The sequence below is a fragment of the Mercenaria mercenaria genome, chromosome 6, assembly GCF_021730395.1.
Source record: "Mercenaria mercenaria strain notata chromosome 6, MADL_Memer_1, whole genome shotgun sequence".
NCBI classification, from domain to species: Eukaryota; Metazoa; Mollusca; class Bivalvia; order Venerida; family Veneridae; genus Mercenaria; species Mercenaria mercenaria.
Window position 1 is genome coordinate 22,828,827 of NC_069366.1, and position 25,357 is coordinate 22,854,183.

At 34.3% G+C, this 25,357-nt stretch overlaps 1 protein-coding gene across 1 annotated transcript; it reads left to right on the top strand.

The window, feature by feature from the left end:
* The first annotated feature begins 4,037 nt into the window (after window positions 1-4,037).
* LOC123549418 (borealin-like) lies at window positions 4,038-25,035 on the top strand. Its single transcript, XM_045337500.2, has 10 exons — window positions 4,038-4,188; window positions 6,266-6,423; window positions 8,155-8,249; window positions 11,256-11,289; window positions 11,833-11,938; window positions 12,441-12,522; window positions 13,283-13,362; window positions 15,143-15,226; window positions 15,813-15,915; window positions 17,456-25,035. Exons 2-10 carry the CDS (start codon window positions 6,282-6,284, stop codon window positions 17,573-17,575), a joined length of 846 nt encoding a protein of 281 aa, XP_045193435.1. The 5' UTR covers window positions 4,038-4,188; window positions 6,266-6,281; the 3' UTR covers window positions 17,576-25,035.
* Window positions 25,036-25,357: the final 322 nt, after the last annotated feature.

Genomic DNA, 25,357 nt, shown 5'->3' on the forward strand with positions numbered 1-25,357 from the left:
TCTACGGAAGAGCATTAGTGTTAACTCGAAATTTCGACTTACTGTCCCGAAATTTCGACTTACGAACTAGAAATTTCGACCTACTAACTCGAAATTTTGGGTTAGTATCTTGAAATTTCAAGTAACTAGTTATCATGAGTTACAGAGTTGAGACAATATCAGACATACAATGTAGTAGGAAGTTCGATGGAGAACCGGGAGCGTTTGTGGGAGTACTGCTAAGCAACTGCAGGAACTAACAATATATTATAATCCTTTTTTAGCTCATCTGATTTTTTGAAAAAAAAAAAGATGAGTTATTGTTATCACTTGATCGGCGTCGGCATCAGCGTTGCCTGGTTAAGTTTTGTATTTAGGTCAACTTTTCTCCTAAACTATCAAAGGTACTAGTATTTCTTTCAAACTTGCAGCACTTGTTCACCATCATTAGCTGACTTTGTACAGCAAGAAACATAACTCCATTCTGCTTTTTGCAAGAACTATGGCCCCTTTTGGACTTAGAAAATATCAGATTTCTTGGTTAAGTTTTATGTTTAGGTCAACTTTTCTCCTAAACTATTCAAGCTATTGCTTTGAAACTTGCAACACTTGTTCATCATCAAAAGCTGACTCTGTACAGCAAGAAACATAACTCCATCCTGTTTTTGCAAGAATAATGGCCCCTTTTGGAATTAGAAACTCAGATTTCTTGGTTAAGTTTTGTGTTTAGGTCAGCTTTTCTCCTAAACTATGAACGCTATTGCTTTGAAACTTACAACATTTGTTCAGCATCAAAAGCTGACTCTGTACAGGGAGAAACGTAACTCCATCCTGCTTTTTGCAAGAATTATGGCCCCTTTTGTACTTAGAAAATATCAGAAATTCTTGGTTAAGTGTTGCGTTTAAGTCAATTTTTCTCCTTTGCGGTGCAAAGCTATTGCTTTAAAACTTGAGCATTTAGTCGCCATTAAAAGCTGACACTGCACAGCAAGTACCGTAACTCTGCATTGCTTTTTGCAAGAATTATGGCCCCTTTTGGAAATCCCGGAAATCATTTACATAGCTATAAGTTTCTAATTTGTTGTTTAAATCTAAATATTCTGGTATACTATCTTTTCTGAACATCTATGCTTGGGGTAAGTAGAAAAAAAGTATGAAAATAACGCTATACATGTATTTATAATATCAATGTCTATCAAAATTAACCGTTTTTGGCCGTCACAATCGTCACATTTTTTTAATGAAAAAGCGGAAATCAAGTACTTGGCTATAAGTTTCTTACATTTCGTTTAAATCTAATGATTTTAACATCATACCATTTTCAAGTGGCCAAGCTTGAAACAGAAAGAACATCTTGAGTCATTTTTTCCATGTTTGACGTTTAAACGGCGTCAAACTTTAGCATTTTAGCCGGCGAAATCGCCGCATTAAGAAAAGACGGAAATCGGATACTTGGTGAAAAGTTTTCTATATTTCATGTTCACTAACTATCTCTATGCCTAGGTATTAAGAAAAACACACACACACATATCAATATAAATCTAATAGCATAATAATCAACATAAAATAAATATTAATCCATTGACACATTATTCTCAACAGTAAATCGACGTGCAGAGACATACAATAAATCATTTCTGCTACCGAATTATGGAATATACTTATTATTACTGTTCGCGATTCAAATTCATTAAATATATTCAAATCAAAAATGAAAGAGATGTTTAAAGCGCCACAAGTACCTAAGCATGTTTAGTTCGGAAACAGACTTTTTAATGTTAATCTTAGTGATTTGTTAGACGTTTGAAATAATCAAAAAGTATTTAGATCTACAGCTGTTAAAAATTTATACAAAATACGAAACGTTTGGACCACAACACTTGACTTTATTTACTATGTGTATATACGCTCCGATGCCACTACTTTGCAAATGTATATGTGGACAGAAACCAATCCATTGATCGTAGGGTGGGGAAACTTCCTGGCTGGATCCTAAAGCCTTATCAATAGTTATATAATATGTATTTGTTAAAGTTACTGGACAAATTACTATGTATCTAACGCAACATTTTGTGTCTTTTTTCTCTCTCTTCTTTTGCTTTATATGTATGCATGTTACAAATAGCTTAAAATAATGCCATTAAATTGATATTTATTAATGATATATATTTGATGAGGCCGCGATCATATTGAATAGGACAAGTATTTGCACGATGAGGAAAATATTTCATGATGGACCTGTCAATTCTTTACTTATGGGTGAAACAGGTCTCATAAGCGTAAATACGACTAGCTTCTACTGATTATAAAACATACCGTACGATTTGTTGTGAATCAACTGTTGTTGTACTTTTAGTAGTTCAACCGCCACCCTTGTTTAAGAGCAACATTTAAAAAACACGTTTTTTTTCATCCTCAAGTAATAAGTAAGTAGACTCGCCCAGTTTAATCAATCTAGACGCATCACATAATCTACATAGAGCGCTTACTTCACCCGATTTACATTCGGAACATTTTCACGCGTTTCGGGCTTTATTACCTGCGGCCTGAAGGTATATTGGAATGCAACAAATAGTAAAGCACATTGAGACTGGGTGATTTGCTTATCGGATTTATGGAACGCCGTTATTGCAATAAAGCTGGCACTCGGTATGATATATATATAGAGAAAGTCTTGTGACCTGAATTCCTCATTCATTATTTCATATAATTTATTCAAACTTTCAGCAGTGATCAATATTGATACCTAGTTGTGCATAAGGGATTTTTTTAGATTCCTCTTTGTTTAATTTCTTGGATTATGGTCTTGAGTTGTTTTGTTTTGCTCTATATGTCAATTAAGTCCAGGTGAAGGCATGAATCACATTTGTGATAGCTCTAGTAAAGTATTTCAATAGTCAAGGAATGTGGCCAGTTGAGCTAAAAGTTATGTCATACATGAAAGGGACATATAGTTACTTTTGCTCAAAACAATAACTTTCAGAATTAAGAAATATATATTTCATAGGTCTACTTGTATGTAGCATGTAGAATGGAGTTATTTTTCCTATGTAAAGCGTAATGGTATGGTAAAAAAAAAAACAAGCACTCATAAGTTTCTTTTTAGCCTGGTATAACTTCTGTCCGCAGGAAATCTTTCGACTTGTCGTATGTTTAACATGGGATTTTTGAACCGTCCAAAGATGTTGGAAATGTTTGTCTCATTGTTTTTTTTTTTTAATAAAAATGTTACTGCTTTCATTGTCTACCACTTTTTTTCCACCCTTGCCTGAAAAAACAGTAATGAGTTTGTACACTGTTCAGACAATTGTGCTCTGTTGAAATTTAACCAAATACAAGTTTACCTGCATAAACAGAAAGCATGATATGTCACCATGCGCGGATCCAGATGGGGGGTGGGGACCGGGGGTCCGGACCCCCTCTGGAAAATCTTTAAAAAAGGAAAGAAGACAAGAAGGAAAGAAAATGTTTTTCGAAAAAGGCAACATCAGGACTGCATGTAAAGTATATGCGGCTGCTGCTTCATACGACCCCGACATAATTCATATTATTTATCTAAAAGAAACTAAGAACTTTACTTCAAGAAAGCTTGATTTTATCATTTTCGCAAATTTAACAGGTTAGTCCATAAAACTGTCCAAGAATGCAAAAAATGAAGTGCCAATTTGCAAAATTTCCAGGGCGGATGGGGGTGGGGGCAGGGGATAGGACCCCCTCTGAGAAAATTGGCTGTGTCCGTGCATGGTCACTATACCTGTCCAGTACTGGACATTATGGTAAACGCTTCATTCCTGCACAAATGACAATTTCGCAACTTCTGTCCGGTTTGTACAAATTTCTGGCCGCGATAAACCATTTGACTTGTTACTTTCTTTGTAGGGGAGGGCCGATCGCTAATGTTGTAAGAACTTGGGCCCAACCATTTTGCTTTTCAATGTTTCGTAAAGGTTTTGTTTTTCTGTATATACATGTATATATAAGCAATAAAATATTATTAAACATTACTCTCAACATGTTAAATATATCTAATAATGATCAACGTTACACATGTATTAATATGTAGTATCTAACGTGTGGAAGAGTCTAAGGTCGACAATGTTTGCAACATTTCGTCCCATTTCAGATCATTTCGGTACTCATCTGGAAACCAAACATCCTGGACGCTTTATATTTTTTCAAGCGTTTGTTCGTTAGGCGGCTTGTTCAAATGTAAATATTTGGAAATATTTTATTGACCTGAATATATCTTATAATCAGCGGGAAAAGTTAACTAATTTGATAACGTGTTTGAAGAAAACTTTTTTATACTGCCGAAGAATGTGTTAATGCCCAAATACTCTTTAAGTGTTTCGGTATGTTTCCCATATTTACGGACCGGGTGGGGTAAAATCTTGAGAAATCCAGGGACTGAGGGAGCAAAAGAGCTGTCAGGAACATAGCACAGGCACGAGGATCGGACCTGGGATGAAAAAAATATAGCCAGACAGATAACAAAAACCCAGTTTTCATCCTAAATCAAGCCAAAATGAAAAAATATGAGGATTTATCCCTTATTCTAACACAATCAGATTCACTTTCCTATAATTTAAACAAAGAAGGCTGAAAACAGTGAATTATTATACAACAATTCACTGTTCTGATGTCACAATCATTACGTCATGGCATCAAATGGCATAGCGGCACGCCGGAAAAGAAACCGATTGAAAACGGGCAAGCATTTAATGAATGCTGTCAAGGATGTACTTTAAAGGGGTGCGACACCTTATGTACCAGTCACTTTATGTACCAGACACTTTATGTACCACTTTGACACTTAGTGTACCACCTATATATTATATAGTAATTGTATCTTATTGTGTAGCACTGTCAATATGTGATAATTACCTGTGAAAACAACTTTGATTTAATCAGCTCAAGTCCATAGAATGTTGTTAACATTTCTATGTGCATATAATTTTACCTTATTAATTATGACAATTAACATTTAAATTTAGTAAAAAAACATTTCAAGTAACATAAAATAAAACATTTTTATCAAATCAAAACAAAAATGATCATCCACTATATAATATATATGTGGTACATAAGGTGTCCAAAGCGGTACATAAAGTGCTGGTACATAAAGTGTCTGGTACATAAAGTGACACATTCACTTTAAAGTCGCTGATAACGTGTTCGAATCGAAATAATATATATATCTCATTTAGTGATTTGCTCTTGAATAAAATCATTGTCGTTCAGATGCGTATTATTATATCACTCGGGCTGCACCCTCGTGATATAATTCCTTCGCATCTGAACTCCAAACAATGATTTATTCAGTGACAAATCACTAAATGAGATATATTATTTCTTAAACAACGTTATTAGTGTCGGCCTAAGGATCATGAGGTCTCGGGTTTGAGTCCCAGTAGGGTCTTTGTTATTTTCTGTCCCAGGGCAAAGAGCTATAAAAATAAAGAGATCGGCAACTTGAAAGGCATATATATATATATAGAGCAAATCTCGCCAACATCATGCGAGAACTGAATGAGATCTCGTTTTACCGGTGTATGAAACAGACCGCAGAAGGATAAAAATTTGTGTCGTGGAAAACTTTCTATCAGATCGTTTGTTTATAATGATAATGGTGTTATTAGCATTAACATTTTCTACACAGGGAAGGAATGAATTTATGATTAGAAGTCTGAGAAATCAACAGTTGGTGTTTGAAAATTGGACCCGATTCGGTTTATTACGTGCCGGCTGTATCGCCAACTGGTGTAATAATTTGATAAGCGTCTGTTGATTTGATCACGAGTGATCAAGTCGGCAAACGTTTCAGTAAGAGAACGCGGTGACACGAGCTTATGCAAGATTATTTCCTGTTGCTATTCTGTGTATTTTACACTTCTTTGCCCAGGGTTCACTTTAATGGTGTCAGAAGTGTTTTATAGACTTGTATGGTGGGCATGGAGTCAAGTTTCATTCTAGAGAGCTGGTGAGTTCCGAAAAGTAAAGTGGGAAAAGTGTGGTGATAGTAGGTTTATAGGCCACTTCCAACAGCCTTGCTTTTTGATTAATCCTTCAGTGCCATCTATCTTACTGTTCATCTAAGCACCGCAATTAGTCTGGTGCCCTACATGAAGTGGTTATCAATCTGTAACGAGTCTCAAACCTTGTATTCACCCACATACATCTATAAACCTATAACTTACAGCCTTGTCAATTATGTTGCATGATTACAGAAATTGCCTTATTTTTGTACATCTACAGTAAGCAAGTGCATTCAATTATTCAATTTCAGTTGTACTATATTAACCATGCCACGAAAAAGACCAACACGTGCTAAGACTACACGTGCAAAGCCAAAGTTAAATGACACAGATGAAGTTGTTAATGGCATGACAGCTGAAGAAAGAAAAGCAAAACTTGCAAGCATTACCAAGGACTTTGACTATAATGGTACGTAAAAAGATGAGATTTCCTGTGTATTTTAATACATAACACCATGTCGTAGGCTTATCATAATATAACAATAGTGAACTTGTGCATCAACATATCGATTTGTTATCAGTTCATATTTAAGAATGTTTGTCATTGACTCATTTACATACTGCTAATTTGTTAAATGAGAGTATTTATTATACTCGGTAGTTAGTAAGTTACAAAATGCCTTGTTGCTAACTTATAAATTTCATTGAATTTGCTCATTATAATATTACGGTACTTGTCATAGCAACTTGTATCTTCATGTCCCTTGATTTTGTTCATATAAACCCCCCGAGTGCTCACATGCATGCTTGTAGCCCTATCCAGTATGGTGTGTAATGCAACAAGTTATCATACTTTAATACATTCTTTCACCTGTAATACATAATATGTATATGCACCTCTTTTTCGATATTGTAACAGTGCTGATTTGAAAAGGCTTTAAAAGTACTAGCACACTTCTTACTACAAGCCTAATATTCTGTTACAGTTTATTCCATCAGTATCTGATGTCCTTTGACAAGCGCAACCTATTAAGACTGTAGTATACCCACAGTCATGGTTCAACACTGGGTATCCAATCTATAGCGTTATGTTTTACGGAAAATGAAGTAACAGTTTGTTGATAATGCTCCCTAATATAACAGATACTTCTATCTGGATAACTACTGGGGTGAACCAAGATGTCCATGTTATGAATCACTATTTGCTAATCATCCCTCCACTGTCTTCTTCACTTATTGCTCAGTACCTCAGCAAGATACCTGAGCTCAGGCTTATCCAGATATAACAAATTATGTTCATTCACTACTTAAATCATTCACTGTAAATTCTCATATATAACTATATGATTATAAACCAATCATTATTTAGGAGTCGTTAAATACTACATGTATGTAACATCATATTTTGTTGAGATTATGCACATATTAAAACAACAAACCCACACCATGTTTAAATACAGAGTTAGTGGCTTTGGTGGGATACTAATTTTCTCATTCTAAGGCACAAGTTCCACAATGATTAACAGAGCAGCATTGGCTCTCCCTTGCAAGTGCTCAGTATATGACAGAATTACTAATTTTCTCTGAGCACTGTTGTATAAAGCAGCATTTTCTTTAAAAGTACAACCAGCTGTGAAGCTTGATTTCTAAATAATGTAAATCAGGGTTCAGATTTAGCAATATTTTCTACAAGTTAAAATTAGCTATTGCCTTTTTTGTTGCTAGAGCTAAAGTTAAACAATTATATTTAGTTATTTTATAAATATTTTACTGGCCGAAACTTACATTAGATCAAAACAGATTCCCCTCATGAACACCACACCTTCATTTTTACTCATGGCAAATATTGCAATTATATGGTGTGTTAAGTATTCAAAGAAATTTTTATCATAGACTGAAACAAAGCATTATCATGTATTAATTAGACAAGTTAAAACTCGGTGTTTATTTCCACTGATTGCGGACTGGTGCCAGGGCCTTTACAGTTGGGGAAAAAAAGCATTGTAAAATTTCTAAATTAGGAATTGTTAAAATGATACATTTAAAGAAAAAAATAGTCATAGATGCATAGATACATATAGTTAGCATATTACCTTGTGTTTCAAATGTTTAAGCTTTCATATGTACAGTCTTGGCTGAAACATCAGTCTGAAGGCTTATTTATTGCCACTAACTTACTGGTATTGTCTGTTTTCTACAGTGGAAAATATCTGCACCCAGTATGATGAAGAGCTTGAAGCTTTACAGTCAGAAATTGAGAAACATTTCTACCACATACGTTGTAAACTCTCATCTGTAAGTAAACTATTATATTCTTGTGTTAGCTTGTACTTATTTACAAACAGCAGGTCAATGAACATTACGTTCTTTATGTTACCTTACAGGGGTTTTTTTTATAAACAAAAGTATGTTGCTTTGAAATTGAGCATATAAGCATAAAGATGCTGACAACACAAAGTTATCCCATAATTAGTCTTGAAAAAGTTCTGTAAGAATGACTAAGATGTTGAGAGTGTTGTCTGGGTCACAAATGCCAGCATCACTGTTCCAAATGTTGGCAGACCTTTAAGTAATTTGAGTAACAAAAGTTTTTCATGTCCTTTAAATCTTAGAAGGCAGATCAATATAAGTAGATATGAAAGCTGCATGAATCTTGTACACTTTGAGATTTTGTTTGATGTTTTTCGATGTACTGGACAGAACACGTACTCGTGGGTTATATAACTTAAGGATGTCTGTAATGGAATCCTAAATACAGTAATGTTGTAATCATAGTGATCAGCATTTTCATAATTTTTAGCTCGACTATTCGAAGAATAAGTAGAGCTATCCTACTCACCACGGCGTCGGCGTCACACCTTGGGTTAAGTTTTTCTTACCAGTCCACATTTTGACAAAGTCTTTTGAGATAAAGCTTTGAAACTTTCAACACTTGTTTACCATCATCATGGCCAGTTATAGGCAAGAGCACATAACTCCATGAAGGATTTTGACTGAATTATGGCCCCTTTTGACTTAGAAATCATGGTTAAGTTTTTTGTACCAGTTCATATTTTGACAAAGTCTTTTGAGATAAAGCTTTGAAACTTTCAACACTTGTTTACCATCACCATGTCCAGTTATAGGCAAGAGCACATAACTCCATCAAGGATTTTGGCTGAATTATGGCCCTTTTTGACTTAGAAATCTGGGTTAATATTTCGTACCAGTCCACATCTTGACAAAGTCTTTTGAGATAAAGCTTTGAAACTTTCAACACTTGTTTACCATCACCATGTCCAGTTATAGGCAAGAGCACATAACTCCATCAAGGATTTTGACTGAATTATGGCCCCTTTTGACTTAGAAATCTGGGTTAATATTTCGTACCAGTTCATATTTTGACAAAGTCTTTTGAGATAAAGCTTTGAAACTTTCAACACTTGGTTACCATCACCATGTCCAGTTATAGGCAAGAGTACATAACTCCATCAAGGATTTTGGCTGAATTATGGCCCTTTTTGACTTAGAAATCTGGGATAATATTTCGTACCAGTTCATATTTTGACAAAGTCTTTTGAGATAAAGCTTTGAAACTTTCAACATCTGTTTACCATCACCATGTCCAGTTATAGGCAAGAGTACATAACTCCATCAAGGATTTTGGCTGAATTATGGCCCTTTTTGACTGAGAAATCTTGGTTAAGTTTTTCGTACCAGTTCATATTTTTTGTAAAGTGTTTGACATATGGCTTTGAAACTTTTATCACTTGTTTAGTATAATAGTCTCTATCTGTAGGAAAGAGAACATAACTCTGTCATCTATTTTGGCTGAATTATGGCCCATTTTGGACTTTGAAATTGGTTCTGTTTCCATACAAGTCCATGTTTTGTCAAAACTATTTGACATATGGCTTTTAAACTTTGAACACTTGTTTATCATTATGATTTCCATCTGTAGGCAAGAGTACATAACTATTTTGACTGAATTATGGCCCTTTTTAGCTCATCTGATTTTTTGAAAAAAAAATGATGAGTTATTGTCATCACTTGAGCGGTTGTCGGCGTCGGCGTCGGCGTCGGCGTTGCTTGGTTAAGTTTTATGTTTAGGTCAGCTTTTCTCCTAAACTATCAAAGCTATTGCTTTGAAACTTGGAATACTTGTTCACCATCATAAGCTGACCCTGTATAGCAAGAAACATAACTCCATCTTGCATTTTGCAAGATTTATGGCCCCTTTTGTACTTAGAAAATATCAGATTTCTTGGTTAAGTTTTATGTTTAGGTCAACTTTTCTCCTAAACTATCAAAGCTATTGCTTTGAAACTTGGAATACTTGTTCACCATCATAAGCAGACCCTGTACATCAAGAAACATAACTCCATCTTGCTTTTTGCAAGAATTATTGCCCCTTTTGGACTTAGAAAATCAGTTTTCTTGGTTAAATTTTATGTTTAGGTCAACTTTTATCCTAAACTATCAAAGCTATTGCTTTAAAACTTGCAACAGTTTTTCACCATCATAAGTGGACCCTGTACAGCAAGAAACATAACTCCATCCTGCTTTTTGCAAGAATGATGGCCCCTTTTGGACTTAGAAAATATCAGATTTCTTGGTTAAGTTTTATGTTTAGGTCAACTTTTTCTATTAAACCATCAAAGCTATTGCTTTAAAACTTGCAACTGTTGTTCACCATCATAAGCTGACCCTGTAAAGCAAGCAACATAACTCCATCCTGCTTTTTGCAATAATTATTGCCCCTTTCGGACTTAGAAAAATCATTTTCTTGGTTGAATATTATGTTTAAGTCAACTTTTCTCATAAACTATCAAAGCTATTGCTTTAAAACTTGCAACAGTTTTCACCATCATAAGTGGACACTGTACATCAAGAAACATAACTTTATCCTGCTTTTTGCAAGAATGATGGCCCTTTTTAGACTTAGAAAATCACGGGTAGGACAATATTTCTATTATACAAAAAAAATCAGATGAGCGTCAGCACCCGCAAGGCGGTGCTCTTGTTGGACTTTGAAATTGGCTCATATATTGCCATTTAGTGCAAGACTTATCGATCAAAGTAATACAGGAACATTGTTTGTCTAATCTATTTATTTCTTTTGTCTGAATATCCGTAGAAATATTTTGACACCATTCTTCAATCAATTCTTCGAATAGTCGAGCGCGCTGTCATCAGACAGCTCTTGTTAGACAAAGTCTTACTTTAATGACTTTACCAGCCTTCATTGTATGTACTCCAGTATGCTGTTGTAATGTAAAATGTAACCATTTTTAAATTAACAAGTATTTTTTTACCATTCAGATGGAGCTACAGCTAACTGTAGAGAAGTACATAGGTATAACAAGAATTAATTAATAATTCTTTTTTATAATCTCTCCTATTACTTTTAAGCTTAATTTTTTATACTGATGAGCATTCTTTTCCCAAGTAATCATCTTAATGAATATTTGAGCCATGCCATGGGAAAAGCAACATAGTGGCTTTGCGACCAGCATGGATCCAGACCAGCCTGCGCATCCGCGCAGTCTGGTCAGGCTCCATGCTGTTCGCTAACAGTTTCTCCAATTCCAATAGACTTTAAAAGCGAACAGCATGGAGCCTGACCAGACTGCGCGGATGCGCAGGCTGGTCTGGATCCATGCTGGTCGCAAACCCACTATGTTGGTTTTCTCATGGCACGGCTCATTTTATGTTTTTAAATTAATGAGAATTCTATTTAGATTTTAATACGATACTTTGTAAACAAACTTAACAGCTAACTTTTGATAGTGTTGCTGTTATTACGAAATTGAAATATCAATAAAAATGTATGTTAAAACTAATGGTGAGGCTACTAGATATATAAAACAATGTTATCTTTGAAGTCATTATTCTTCAGAATTCACGCTTTCCGAGGAAGAGGAGAAGCAAGACACAGTTACCATGCCGATGAGTAGAACAACAGCTAATATACCATCATCATTACAAAATAGTAAAAATGCACTGTAAGTTTTTGAATTCTAATAGTAAAGATAAACTGTCTGTGTTTGAAAATAAATTATAGATATACACTGTAACTTTTTGAAAACTGAAAGTAAGAATATACTGTAAGTTTTTGATACTGAATTTAAAACTGTACAGAAAGTTTTTGAAAACTAATAGTAGAACTACGCTGTAAGTTCTTGAAAATTAGGCTTGTTTCCTCTTTTTTGATGAATGCAAGTTAATAAAAGCAGATATTTATGGCTTTATTGAAAAAGTTTTAAAAAATCTGGGTTTAATCAAATTCTACATTGTAGAAAAAAATATAATCCGAACGTGCAAAACTGCCTTAATTAAAAAATTTAAGAAGTCTATTTGAAAATACTGATATTTCAAGAATGATAGAAAATTATGAAATGTTTAGTTTTAGTTGTCCCTTTTTTTCTAAAGAATATAAAGTTATGAAATACAATATTTCCAATTTATGATATTTACATGTGTATTTCTGCTATAACATATGTACAGGAGTAAATACAAGTCCCGACAGATGATCGAGACTATACCAGAGGAGGGAGGTTCAGGTGGACAACAAACTACTACTAAACGGGTAAAATAAAACATTTGAGCCGTGCCATGAGAAAACCAACATAGTGGGTTTGCGACCAGCATGGATCCAGACCAGCCTGCGCATCTGCGCAGTCTGGTCAGGATCCATGCTGTTCGCTAACAGTTTCTCTAATTGTTATAGGCTTTGAAAGCGAACAGCATGGATCCTGACCAGACTGCGCAGATGCGCAGGCTGGTCTGGATCCATGCTGGTCGCAAACCCACTATGCTGGTTTTCTTATGGCACGGCTCATTTAGACATTACACATATTCTATAAGGACCAGTAATTACATTTCCTGTAGGCGCCATGGAACTTTTTTTATGAAAATAAATAATGTACACAGTACTGTTGTGTATATAAAACAGCATTTTCTCGAAAAGTACATCCATCTGTGAAGCTGGATTTATTATTAATGAAAATATGGCTGTTCTTGAAGTGTAATAGAATGAATAAATGCCGACAGTTTAACAGAATGAGTTACTGTAGAGTAAGTGTCAGCATTAGATAGAACATGTAGATTCTCAACAGCGTAACAAACAGAGTGTCAGCTTGCAGCCTAACAGAACTAGTAACTAGTCTCCTTTACGCTATACTGAAGTATAATTTCTAGACATTACTTGACTCACGCTTGATAAGACTAACCTAAATGGCAATATTTTTGCATTAAAATAACTCGTTACTGGTAAGCAAATAGGTGAAGCATCCAGTGTTATAGATTTGTTTTGTTTTAGTTAATCTATATATGTGATTGTTTTACAGCAAGGAAGAAAAAGAGTTGCAGCAAATAAAGGACAGGGAGTTACCTTCAATGCTGAACCTTTATCTTCAGCTCAGAACAAGTAAGTAATACAATAATTGTTGTCAGATTTCACTGTAAGTATTACAGTAATTGTGGTCGTATTTCACAGTATTTCATTAATTGCTGTCAAATTTCACAATATTACAGTAATTGCTGTCAGATTTCACAGTAAGTATTACAGTAATTGCAGTCTGATTTCACAGTAAATATTACAGTAATTGCTGCCAAATTTCACAGTAAATATTACAGTTGTTGCTGTCAGATTTCATAGTAAGTAATTCAGTAATCGCTGTTGTATTTCACAGTAAGTAATACAGTAATTGCTGCCATATGATATTTCACAGTAAGTACAGAAATTGCGGTCTGATTTCACAATAAGTATTACAGTAATTGCTCTCAGATTTTACAGTAAGTATTACAACAACTTCTGTTGTAATTCACAGTAAGTATTACAGTAGTTAATGTTATATTTCACAGGAAGTATTATAAAAATTGCTGCCCTATTTCACAGTAAGTATTACAGTAAATACTGTCAGTTTCACAGCAAGTATTATAGTTGTTGTCAGATTTCATGGTAAGTGTTACAGTAGTTGCTGTCAGATTTCACAGTTAGTGTTACAGTAATTGCTGTCAGATTTCACAGTATAACAGTAATTGCTGTTGTATTTCAGTTAGTATAACAGTAATTGCTGTCAGATTTCACATTAGTATAACAGTAATTGCTGTCAGATTTCACAGTAAGTATAACAGTAACTGCTGTCAGATTTCACAGTAAGTATTACAGCAATTGCTGTCAGACTTTACAGTATTAAAAGTTTCATGTTATGTGATATCAATGTTGTTTGTAACATGTGTGTCAAGCGAGTATATATCTTGAAATTAAAGGAGCATACCAAGTCTAAGTTTTTAATGGCAATATCATTTTTTTTCTTTAAACATACTGGTACTCATCATCAGTGTTACCATACCAGCATATAATACCCATTTTGTAGTAGTAGCAAGAGAAGCTCATTATAACAGAAACACTTGGTAGCAAACAAACAAAAAAGTCTTACTTATATTACACTGTTGAACTACTAATATAATATAAATACACATTTACAATTTAGAATATTTCTTTTTTGTCCTTAGTCTCTCATTCAGTGTGATACATTTGTAGTTAAAACTTAATTTTACAACTGTACATAGTTGTCTGTCCTTAATCTATCACTCATGTGGTAAATCTAAAGTAAAAGTTAAATTAGCGACATCTTTACATAGTAGTTAATCCACCATCTCTCATTTGTGAGGTAATTTATAGTAAGCGTAACTTCACAACAAACTTTATTTTCAATTGTACATAGTAGTTTGTCCTATATATCGCATTTATGTAGCAAATTTATAGTAAAACTTAACTTTGCATAGTAGGTTGTTCTTTGTCTCTCCTTTTTGTGATAAATTTTGTGGTAAAACTTAACTTTTCAGCAACTTTACATAGAAGTTTGTTCTCAGTCTCTCATTTGCTTGGTAAATTTATAGTAAAACTTAACTTTGCATAGTAGTTTGTTTCAGTCTCTCATTTGTTTGGTAAATTTATAGTAAAACTTAACTTTGCATAGTAGTTTGTTTCAGTCTCTCATTTGTTTGGTAAATTTATAGTAAAACTTAACTTTGCACATAGAAGTTTGTTCTTAATCTCTAATTTGTTTGGTAAATTTATAGTAAAACTTAACTTTGCATATAGTAGTTTGTTCTTAATCTCTAATTTGTTTGGTAAAATTATAGTAAAACTTGTAACAACTTTGCATAGTAGTCATTAATGCAAAGCATGTTATTTTCAGTTTCATCACCCCAGCAGCACAGAGAAACTTTGCAACCACAGGTTGGGGAGCTACTCCACTAGTCACACCAAAGTTTGATCCCAGGTAAATCTTAAAAGCTTTCTAATTTTTTCTGAAAAAAGAAACCAGATTCAAATTTCTGTATTTGCATAAATTATATGGGATAAAGGGCACTTGTATAACAGGGCTTCTCTACTCGTAGATTATTTCTACACTTCCAGTAACAATATGGTTTCTTTTTTTCACAGTTTATGTCAGAAAAGACTGAGAAAATAACCAGAAAATTATATATTTGTATATGCTTATGTATGGAACAATCTGTTTTAGTTATAAAAAGTTTCGTCATACAGAGTTAGAACACAAATGAGATAAAAAAAAAAAAAGACATTTTTACCATAGTGTTATTAATGATAAATGAAAAAGACTTGCATTGAGTAGGTTCCTTTTTTTTATTATTCTGCTAGTTTCGACCTTAAATGGTCTTTATAGAAAATATGAACTACAGTTACTGATGTACAAAATAAGTTTTTATTCACTTATTCAAACATTTTGGTTTTGATTGGGAAGAAAACTAATTTCAAGGTCATAAAATCAGTGTAAATGTTTAATGTGTAGATCTGCATTGAGCTTACATTACAAAATATACACTTCTTAATGTAATATGTTACAGGTTGCCAATCACTCCAGCCAATTCACGCAAAGTGAAACCAGGTGAAGTGGCCATGTCTCTTGCAGGCAGCCCTCTCAATGTAGAAAGCACTGGCAGAAGTAAGGTATGTATTATCTTTGAAAGTATACATAGTAGATCTTTAGATTGCTTTTGATGCCATTGTCTAGGTAAGTGAAGCTTTTGATGTAAGGTCTTGGTTTTAACTTTTACCATGCTAAATTCTAAAATCGACCGGTCGATCATTCAATTTGGGCAGTACCACTTATTATTTGAAGGGATGGTCACTGAAAATTTACTGACTGACTGAATAGCGATCAGTGCAGACCATGATCAGCCTGCACGGACGTGCAAGCTGATCTTGGTCTGCACTGGTCGCAATGGCAGAATCACTTGCCGGCAGCAGGCTAAAGGTTAAATTTCATTGCTCCTCGGGTTATATGTTACATACCCTGCCAATGCTATTGATTTTGCTTTCAATAAACAAGCTTGGTAAGGCTTCCAAATGACTGAATGATAAACCATGGTGAATCAGACAAAAAGCCGCAAGAAGGCGTTGGTTGCCTAAATTCTAATATGCTCATTGAAATACTATGATGAAATTTGTTCACAAATTTATTTATCCTAGTAGTATTGAAGACCTTGCATGGTTATATGACATCAATGTTTTGTTTCTGCTCTGTGCGTCAACCAGTGTTTTATTGCAGAATACACAATGCTTTACCTTCTTTATTTAAATTACAAATGAATTGAAACGTTAGAATATTCAATTTACAATTGACATAAGTGTTTTGCTGTTTTCATAACTGGAAGGGCGATATAAAAGTAATCAAACGGTATGTCAGTCACTGCTTTACTTGGCCAGAGTGTAGCATGAAAAACATGCAAGTGATTCACGTCAGACATGAAATGAGCCACGCCATGAGAAAATCAACATAGTGGCTTTGCGATCAGCATGGATCCAGACCAGGCTGCGCATCTGCGCAGTCTGGTCAGGTTCCATGCTGTTCGCTAATGGTTTCTCCAATTCCAATAGGCTTTAAAAGCGAACAGCATGGATCCTGACCAGACTGCGCGGATGCGCAGGCTGGTCTGGGTCCATGCTGGTCACAAACCCACAATGTTGGTTTTCTCATGGCATGGATCAAATATATTTAGGTGGCAATGAGGAGGAGTGCAGTGCTTAAATATGACGCTTACGTCACTTATTGGTGACCAGTGCCCGTTTTCAATTTTCTTTATACTTTGGAGCATGACTTGAGAACTATGTAAGGGATTGATTTCAAACTTGGAATATAGGTAGATGGTAATGAGGAATACTGCAGTACGCAATAATCATAACTGAAACACTGTATTTCTTTTAGTAATGTGCCTTCTTCATATTTCCTTGTCCACCCATTTTTCAATTATTAATTGATACATAGGTAGCTTATGAGAAGATTAATATTAAAAGGGAAATGTCCTGTTCAAACAAAAATTTGGGTAATTTCCTCTATGTTGGAATGTAAGAAGGTTGCGATAGACCTATTCTGTATCATGGATACACCAGAATCGTATATTAATACTGTTAGAAGTATTAGAAAAGAATAAGAAGCAGAAGAATAATTTTCAGTTTAAAAAAAAAAGAATAATTTTGTTAATTTCAGACCCTGGTGTTAAACAATGGAGAAGAGATAGACATAGAAATTCCAGATCGTGCCAACATTAACAGTCTCATGTCAACCCTGAGAGATATCATGAAGAAAGGACAGGATGCACAAACATAATTTATATACATGTCTTACTGCATTCAATTCATTGTTTATATGTACAGAATGACTTTTATTTTATTCTAATATGTGATACTTAGGGGAGAAAAAAGAGATATAGCATATGGCATGGAACATTATCCATGAAATTTCATGTAACAAAATGTTCAGCTAAGAGCATTTCTGCTTAAGTTAGTAAAAGTGTTTTCCATGAATTTCTGTATATGGTGATAAATAAAAATACTTCTAGAATATGGGTTAAGAAAATCAAGAGTATAACTAAGAATACTGCAGATGATGCAGTTTATCCCCTATGTAAGCGAAAACTTCATTTGCAAAGATCTTTTTTTTTCTGTTACTTTTTTTGTAATGGCTGGTTGGAAAGCCTGAACCAGTGGTAATCATGATTTGTATTGATTGCTTCTACTTGATACAACTGTCATAATAACATTGTGCCGCCTTATTGGTAATGACGTTGCCTATAATCATAGATGAATAATGTTCATATTAGGGATGGGAACGAATATTCGAATATTCGAAAATCGGTCGAATATTCGAATATGAAAATCAGATTCGAATATTCGTAAATTATTGTATTTTTTTTTCCAAAAAAAGTATCATTGATTTTGGGCAATATGAGCATGCTAATTCTACAGAATAAAACCATGTCATGTTTGTTTATCGAGTATCAAAAGATGTCCAATTAAGAAGAAAATAGTTGGCAGGGCCATCGTTACGGATTAACAGTTTACAACAGGCGTCAATGTGTCAGATGCATGTCAAAAGATGTCCAGTTAACAAGACAATTACCTGGGTTCATCGCTACAGATTAACAGTTTGTATTAGGCGTGAATGTGATATCTTTTTTATCTTTTGTTCATTTTTATTGGCGCCTGTTTTATGTAACAAGTTGTAGAATTTTTTTTTTCGAAAACAATACCAAACTTGTAGATATTGCCGATCTTTTCACAATATTTTGTACGACGTTTCAGACCATCCGCAGAATCGGTTTTCATCCGCAATCGGCCGTATTCGAATTAAATTTTGAAGTACTTTATAATAAAATCAAGACATAGCATATGATTGATGCATTAGTTCATGTTGAAGGAGGTTTAAGTCTGCCTTACTTGCTTTTTACACGACGATTTTTACACGCCGATTGAAAAATTTCAAAATGGCGGCGGTAATACAACAGTGCGTCACGTGTTTAAATGGGACGACCTGCTATTTTTAAATAAAATTGCGACGGTCTAAATTATAACCGTTTTGATATTTTTGTATCATTTTGAAGCTAAAACACCGAATTAGTTAAATATGTTCATGATTATACTGACAGAATCGTGAAATAAAACGCTAGGATCGGCGGGTTTTGCTAGGTAGGATCGGGTTACCCGAAACAAACATTTGTTGGTCTTATTACGTACGATGATCCACGCTTTAAACAAATGAATACGTTGTGTATATGCCAATCACTTAATAAGAATTTAAAGCTTCCATTAAAATAAACCGAATATTCGAATATATTCGAATAAGGCAAACCGAATATTCGAATATTGATTTCAGTATTCGTTCCCATCCCTAGTTCATATACCTGTACTGAAATCTTTTGTTTGAGCAGCACCATGAGAAAACCAACATAGTGCGTTTGTGACCAGCATGGATCCAGACCAGCCTGCGCATCTGCGCAGTCTGGTGAGGATCCATGCTGTTCGCTTTCAAAGCCTGTTGCAATTAGAGAAACCGTTAGCGAACAGCATGGATCCTGACCAGACTGCGCGGATGCGCAGGCTGGTCTGGATCCAACCTGGTCGCAAATGCACTATGTTGGTTTTCTCATGGTGCGGCTCATTTCAGTATTTACATTCAGTATGTCCTTATCTGTCATATTTTCATATTACAGCAAAGTAGGGTCAGAAATAAAGATATTAGAGCACTTTTCCGGGTATTTATTGACCGCTCCTCGTAGATTCAGGTAATGACATGGTACCTTAACTGATACTTTTATTACTTGTCCTGTAGCAATGTAATGTGAACTTATTAGCTCATCTGATTTTTTGAAAAAAAATGATGAGTTATTGTCATCACTTGAGCGGTTGTCGGCGTCGGCGTCGGCATTGCCTGGTTAAGTTTTATGTTTAGGTCAGCTTTTCTCCTAAACTATCAAAGCTATTGCTTTGAAACTTGGAATACTTGTTCACCATCATAAGCTGACCCTGTATAGCAAGAAACATAACTCCATCTTGCTTTTTGCAAGATTTATGGCCCCTTTTGTACTTAGAAAATGTCAGATTTCTTGGTTAAGTTTTATGTTTAGGTCAACTTTTCTCCTAAACTATCAAAGCTTTTGCTTTGAAACTTGGAATACTTGTTCACCATCATAAGCAGACCCTGTACATCAAGAAACATAACTCCATCTTGCTTTTTGCAAGAATTATTGCCCCTTTTGGACTTAGAAAATCAGTTTTCTTGGTTAAGTTTTATGTTTAGGTCAGCTTTTATCCTAAACTATCAAAGCTATTCCTTTAAAACTTGCAACACTTGTTCACCATCATAAGCTGACCCTGTACAGCAAGAAACATAACTCCATCCTGCTTTTTGCAAGATTTATGGCCCCTTTTGGACTTAGAAAATATCAGATTTCTTGGTTAAGTTTTATGTTTAGGTCAACTTTTTCTCTTAAACTATCAAAGCTATTGCTTTAAAACTTGCAACTCTTGTTCACCATCATAAGCTGACCCTGTACAGCAAGCAACATAACTCCATCCTGCTTTTTGCAATAATTATTGCCCCTTTTGGACTTAGAAAAATGGTTGAATATTATGTTTAAGTCAACTTTTCTCATAAACTATCAAAGCTATTGCTTTAAAACTTGCAACAGTTTTTCACCATCATAAGTGGACACTGTACATCAAGAAACATAACTCTATCCTGCTTTTTGCAAGAGTGATGGCCCTTTTTAGACTTAGAAAATCATGGGTAGGACAATATTTCTATTACACAAAAAAAATCAGATGAGCGTCAGCACCCGCAAGGCGGTGCTCTGGTTTTACAATGTCATTGGCTGCATAACAGTTACTGTTTGTTTTGTTCAGGTTGCTTTGTCTGAAAACTACATTAAATATGTAAGAATAATGTACTACCTAACTGCTTTTCATCATTAGATGGGCCTTAATGGGGATTTAAAAGAAAAGATTGAAAAAAAAAAACAGCATTGGAAAAGTATTAAAGTCAAAACCAAATAGTTATAATTTAGACCACAGCTTTTAAAATAAAACACTTATGAATGATGTTTGCAATCATAGAAACATTTCTTCCTGAAAGTATTTAAGAATTAGATAATACCAGAAGCAAACATTGTTATAAAACAAAGTTGATGTGTTTTTAACAGCATTTTGATATTAAGTGCAATTCTTCTCATTGTTACTATGTGTTATGGCAATTAGGAAAAATGACTTGTGTCAAGTTATTTTTAGCTCGACTGAGGAATGGTGAGAGCTATTCTATGTTGACAACACAACTTGTTTGAAGTTTTGCATGCAAGAACATATGTTCATAACTGTTGCATGTATTGGATTGAAACGCTTAACTGAATAGTTGAGCTGTCTGTCTAATTGGCAGCTTTTGTTTAATATTGTTTCTCAGCAAATGTATATGTTTTGTTGGCCAGTCTTTTCATAATATGTATCAGCTCAGATATCAGATTTTCAAAACTCAAAATCACACTATACTTAAAAGATATTATTTTTGTCTGAACCCTAAGGTCATAATGCAGTGACTATATACATGTATGTAACAATTTTGAAACATGTCATGGAAACAACATGATTTTCATGAATATGATCAAATGTAAATAATAGTTTTTATCCTGTTTGATATTAAGTAATTTTAACTGAATTTTTAAAGTAAAGAAACTGTTTTATTCTGATTCATTTACTGTTGTCAGATATAGTTACAGTTATACAAAAGCCTTTTAGTTTTAGCTCACCTGTCACGAAGTGACAAGGTGAGCTATTGTGACCGCTTGATGTCCGTCGTGCATCGTCAGTCGTGCTTCATCCGTCAAAAATTTCTAAAAAAATCTTCTTGAAAACCACTGTGCAGAATTACACCAAACTTCATAGGAATGATCCTTGGGAGGCCCCCTTTCAAAATTGTTCAAAGAATTGAATTCCATGCAGAACTCTGGTTGCCATGACAACCGAAAGGAAAAACTTTAAAAATCTTCTTGTCCAAAACCACAGGGCCTATAGCTTAGATATTTGGTGTGAAGCATTGCCTAGTGGACCTCTACCAATTTTTTTCAAATCATGACCCCGGGATCAAAATTGACTCCGCCCCAGGGGTCACTTGATTTTACATAGGAAAATCTTAAAAAATCTTCTCAAAAACCAGAAACCCTAGAGCTTCGATATTTGACATGTAGCATTGACTAGTGGACTTCTACTAAAGTTCAAATCATGACCCAGGGGGCTCTTGATTTTACATAGATTTCTATAGGAAAATCTTCAAAAGTTTTTAAAAAATAAACCAGAAGGCCTAGAGCTTAGATATTTGACATGTAGCATTGCCTAGTGGACCTCTACAAAATTTGTTCAAATCATGACCCCCGGGGTCAAAATTGACCCTGCCCCAGGGGTCACTTGATTTTACATAGGAAAATCTTCAAAAAATTTCTAAAAATAAACCAGAAGGCCTAGAGCTTTGATATTTAACATGTAGTATTGCCTAGTGGACCTCTACAAAATTTGTTCAAATCATGACCCCCGGGGTCAGAATTGACCCGCCGCAGGGGTCACTTGATTTTACGTAGGAAAATCTTCAAAAAATTTCTAAAAATAAACCAGAAGGCCTAGGTCTTAGATATTTGACATGTAGCATTGCCTAGTAGACTTCTACAAAATTTATTCAAATCTTGACACCCAGGGTCAAATTGACCCTGCCCCATGGGGTTACTTGATTGTATATAGAAAAATCTTCAAAATTTGCTAAAAATAAACCAGAAGGCTTAGATCTTAGATATGTAACATTGCCTAGTAGATGTCTGCAAACTTAGTTCAAATCATGACCCCCGGGGTAAAATTGGCCCCGCCCCAGGGGTTACTTGATTGTATATCGGAAAATCTTCCAAAAAATTTCTAAAAATCATCAGTTTGACATTTGAAACATGTAGCTCATATTACTCAGGTGAGCGATCCAGGGTCATCATGACCCTCTTGTTTGTTTTAATACAGAGAAAAAAATGGTAGAAACTATGGCAAAAATTTGCCAGACAGGCAACAAGCCTTTATACATTCAGTAGATGTGCTTTGTTGAGGTAAAAACCTTGTGTGGAATCTTTTTACAGCTATTTGCAATAGATACTGTTAAACCATTTAATTTCGTGGGCATAAAATTTCGTGGTTTTGGTCAAAACGGCAATTTTGTGGGGATGTGAATTCGTGGATTTCAACTTTTGAACATAAAATAAATGGGAATTTTACTTGTTCGGATTTAATTTCTTGGATTGACTCAACCACGAAATCCACGAAAATTAATCCCCCAAGAATATTAATGATTTCACAGTATGGTAAAAAAAAACAAAAACTTTTTGTTCATTGTTTTGCATAATTGTCAACTTATTGAAATACCAGTTATGTCATTCACTGCATGTAATTTCGTATTTAGTGTTTATGCCAGGTTGTCACTATTTTCTGTATTGAAATAATACATAATTCCTGTAGCACATTGTATCTGTGCTTCTATATGTTTAACACTTGCTCTTTTGTATTGATTTACTGCAGGTCACTGGTTATCATTGCTTGTTTTACTAAATTATTTTAAGAAATTACTTCTGGATTTCTGCTGCATGTTAATGAAGGATGGGCCAAACTTGTTGCTAGTGTACACAAGTCCTAAGGGGTGAAAAATGGATTTGAAACTATTTTGGCACCATTTCTCCTAAACCAGTAATCTTACTTGTTTCCTGTTTACCTGCTGTCTTAGAATTTTGCACACTGTTAGTTAGAGTGAGAGGCAAGCAAGCCATATTGTTGATGTCAACTACACTGCTCCGAGGTAGGGGGATTGATACAAGTTTGATCAGGAGACCTCGTGGGACCAGTATTGGTTTCTGGGTATAAATTCAAGTTTGAACGCAAGTCTCTTAGAATGCAGTTTTGCTAGTTGTCAAAATCCTGCTTGGAAGCAACCAAAGTTGGGTGCTTTTAAATTGTCAGCTTTATAGCCGGGGTCATCAGTTTTTCCAGAAAGAAGACTCCAAGTACCTTAGTACCTAAAGTTTATTTAAAAATACCTTTGTATATAACAATACTTAGACAATGGAAGTAATAGAAGGGGTAATGTGATAGAAATTTGGTGATATTTGCTGAAACTAAGAATATTTTAGACATTTTGATTTAAATTGAGATGTAGGAATATCAGCATAATATATGCCTATTTGAATGACCGTCATTGATTGCCTACAAGATATATCACAATTTATTTTAAAGGAAAGAATACTTGTATGTGAACTGTAAAGCATTTTACTTCACATTGTAATTCTTACTCTTTCTTTTTTCACGAGCCGTAATCTGTTATTAAAGCCATTAAAAACACAAGCTTTTTTGTAAGAAATTATAGAACCGTGTTTTAATATGCCTGCAGAATAATTTTAAGGGAGTGTGCTTAAAGTGATTCTAGGTGACTGGAAACTAGTTTGTTTTGAATATATTAGAACAGGTTTCTGCTATATATCATTTCCTCTGTGTGTCTTTTTATATTAAAAAGAAGGATAAAATAAGAAAGCATTTTTTCCTAGCACACATGGTGCAAAATATTAGGTCAATATGTTATTGTTTTAATATCAAGACACAGCAACAAGGTTAGATGTCCCAAGGTATGATTTTGGGACTGTGTAAATGTCTAGTAAATTATTTTTTGTGCCTAAAAACCAATTTACAGTTAATTGTAACACCGCACTTTCATATTTACTTAATTCTATACCACTTTGATATAGGATTTCGATGATGAAATTTTATCAATATGAAATAGAAGATCAGATATGCTAGCAGTATTTCTCAGTGCAACATTAACTTTGCTATGATTTAATGAAAATAAACATTATTTCTTATATAAGAATTTGCTGCATTTCATTTCCTATGTGTAAAACATTTAATTCACATGTCAACAATTAATAAAACTCTAGAATTATTTAGTTTTCATTATTTAATAATTTGATCGAATATGGATGTAAAACAGTTTGGAATAATTTACTTTTATATACCTGTTCAATTTTTAATGTAACATTCAACTTGTACTTGAATGATAATAAGTGTATATTGCCTGTTTAACTAAATTGTACAAGTTACTGTCCAAGTATTTATTTCACTCGTAGAAAAAAAAACATTTTCTGGTTATGAAAGAAATATTAAATCTTTTTACCAGTACATACATAAACATTTTAGAAATAAAACAGTAACATGATTAAATAAAGACTCAAACAGTATTTTGTTGTACCTATTCCCCCATTCTTGCACATTGTGTTAGTGCTGTTTGGACATTAAACAGTAAGAAGAGGCATATACTTGTTTTTCAGTGGATTAAAAAAAAGCATCGAGGCCTCTCAAACACTGTAAAAAATATAATTATTAAGGAATTTTTCTAACCTGCATACTGGTTGCTTGTTAGGTGGGTTCAGCACAATTGGCTATATTCGTTTTCAGTTTAAAGTAGGCAAAGGTTTTGAACTCTTTTTTTTGCCCCACCAATAAAAATGGGAGTTGGGGGCATAAATTATGTTGTTACTCTGTTTGTGTGTCTACC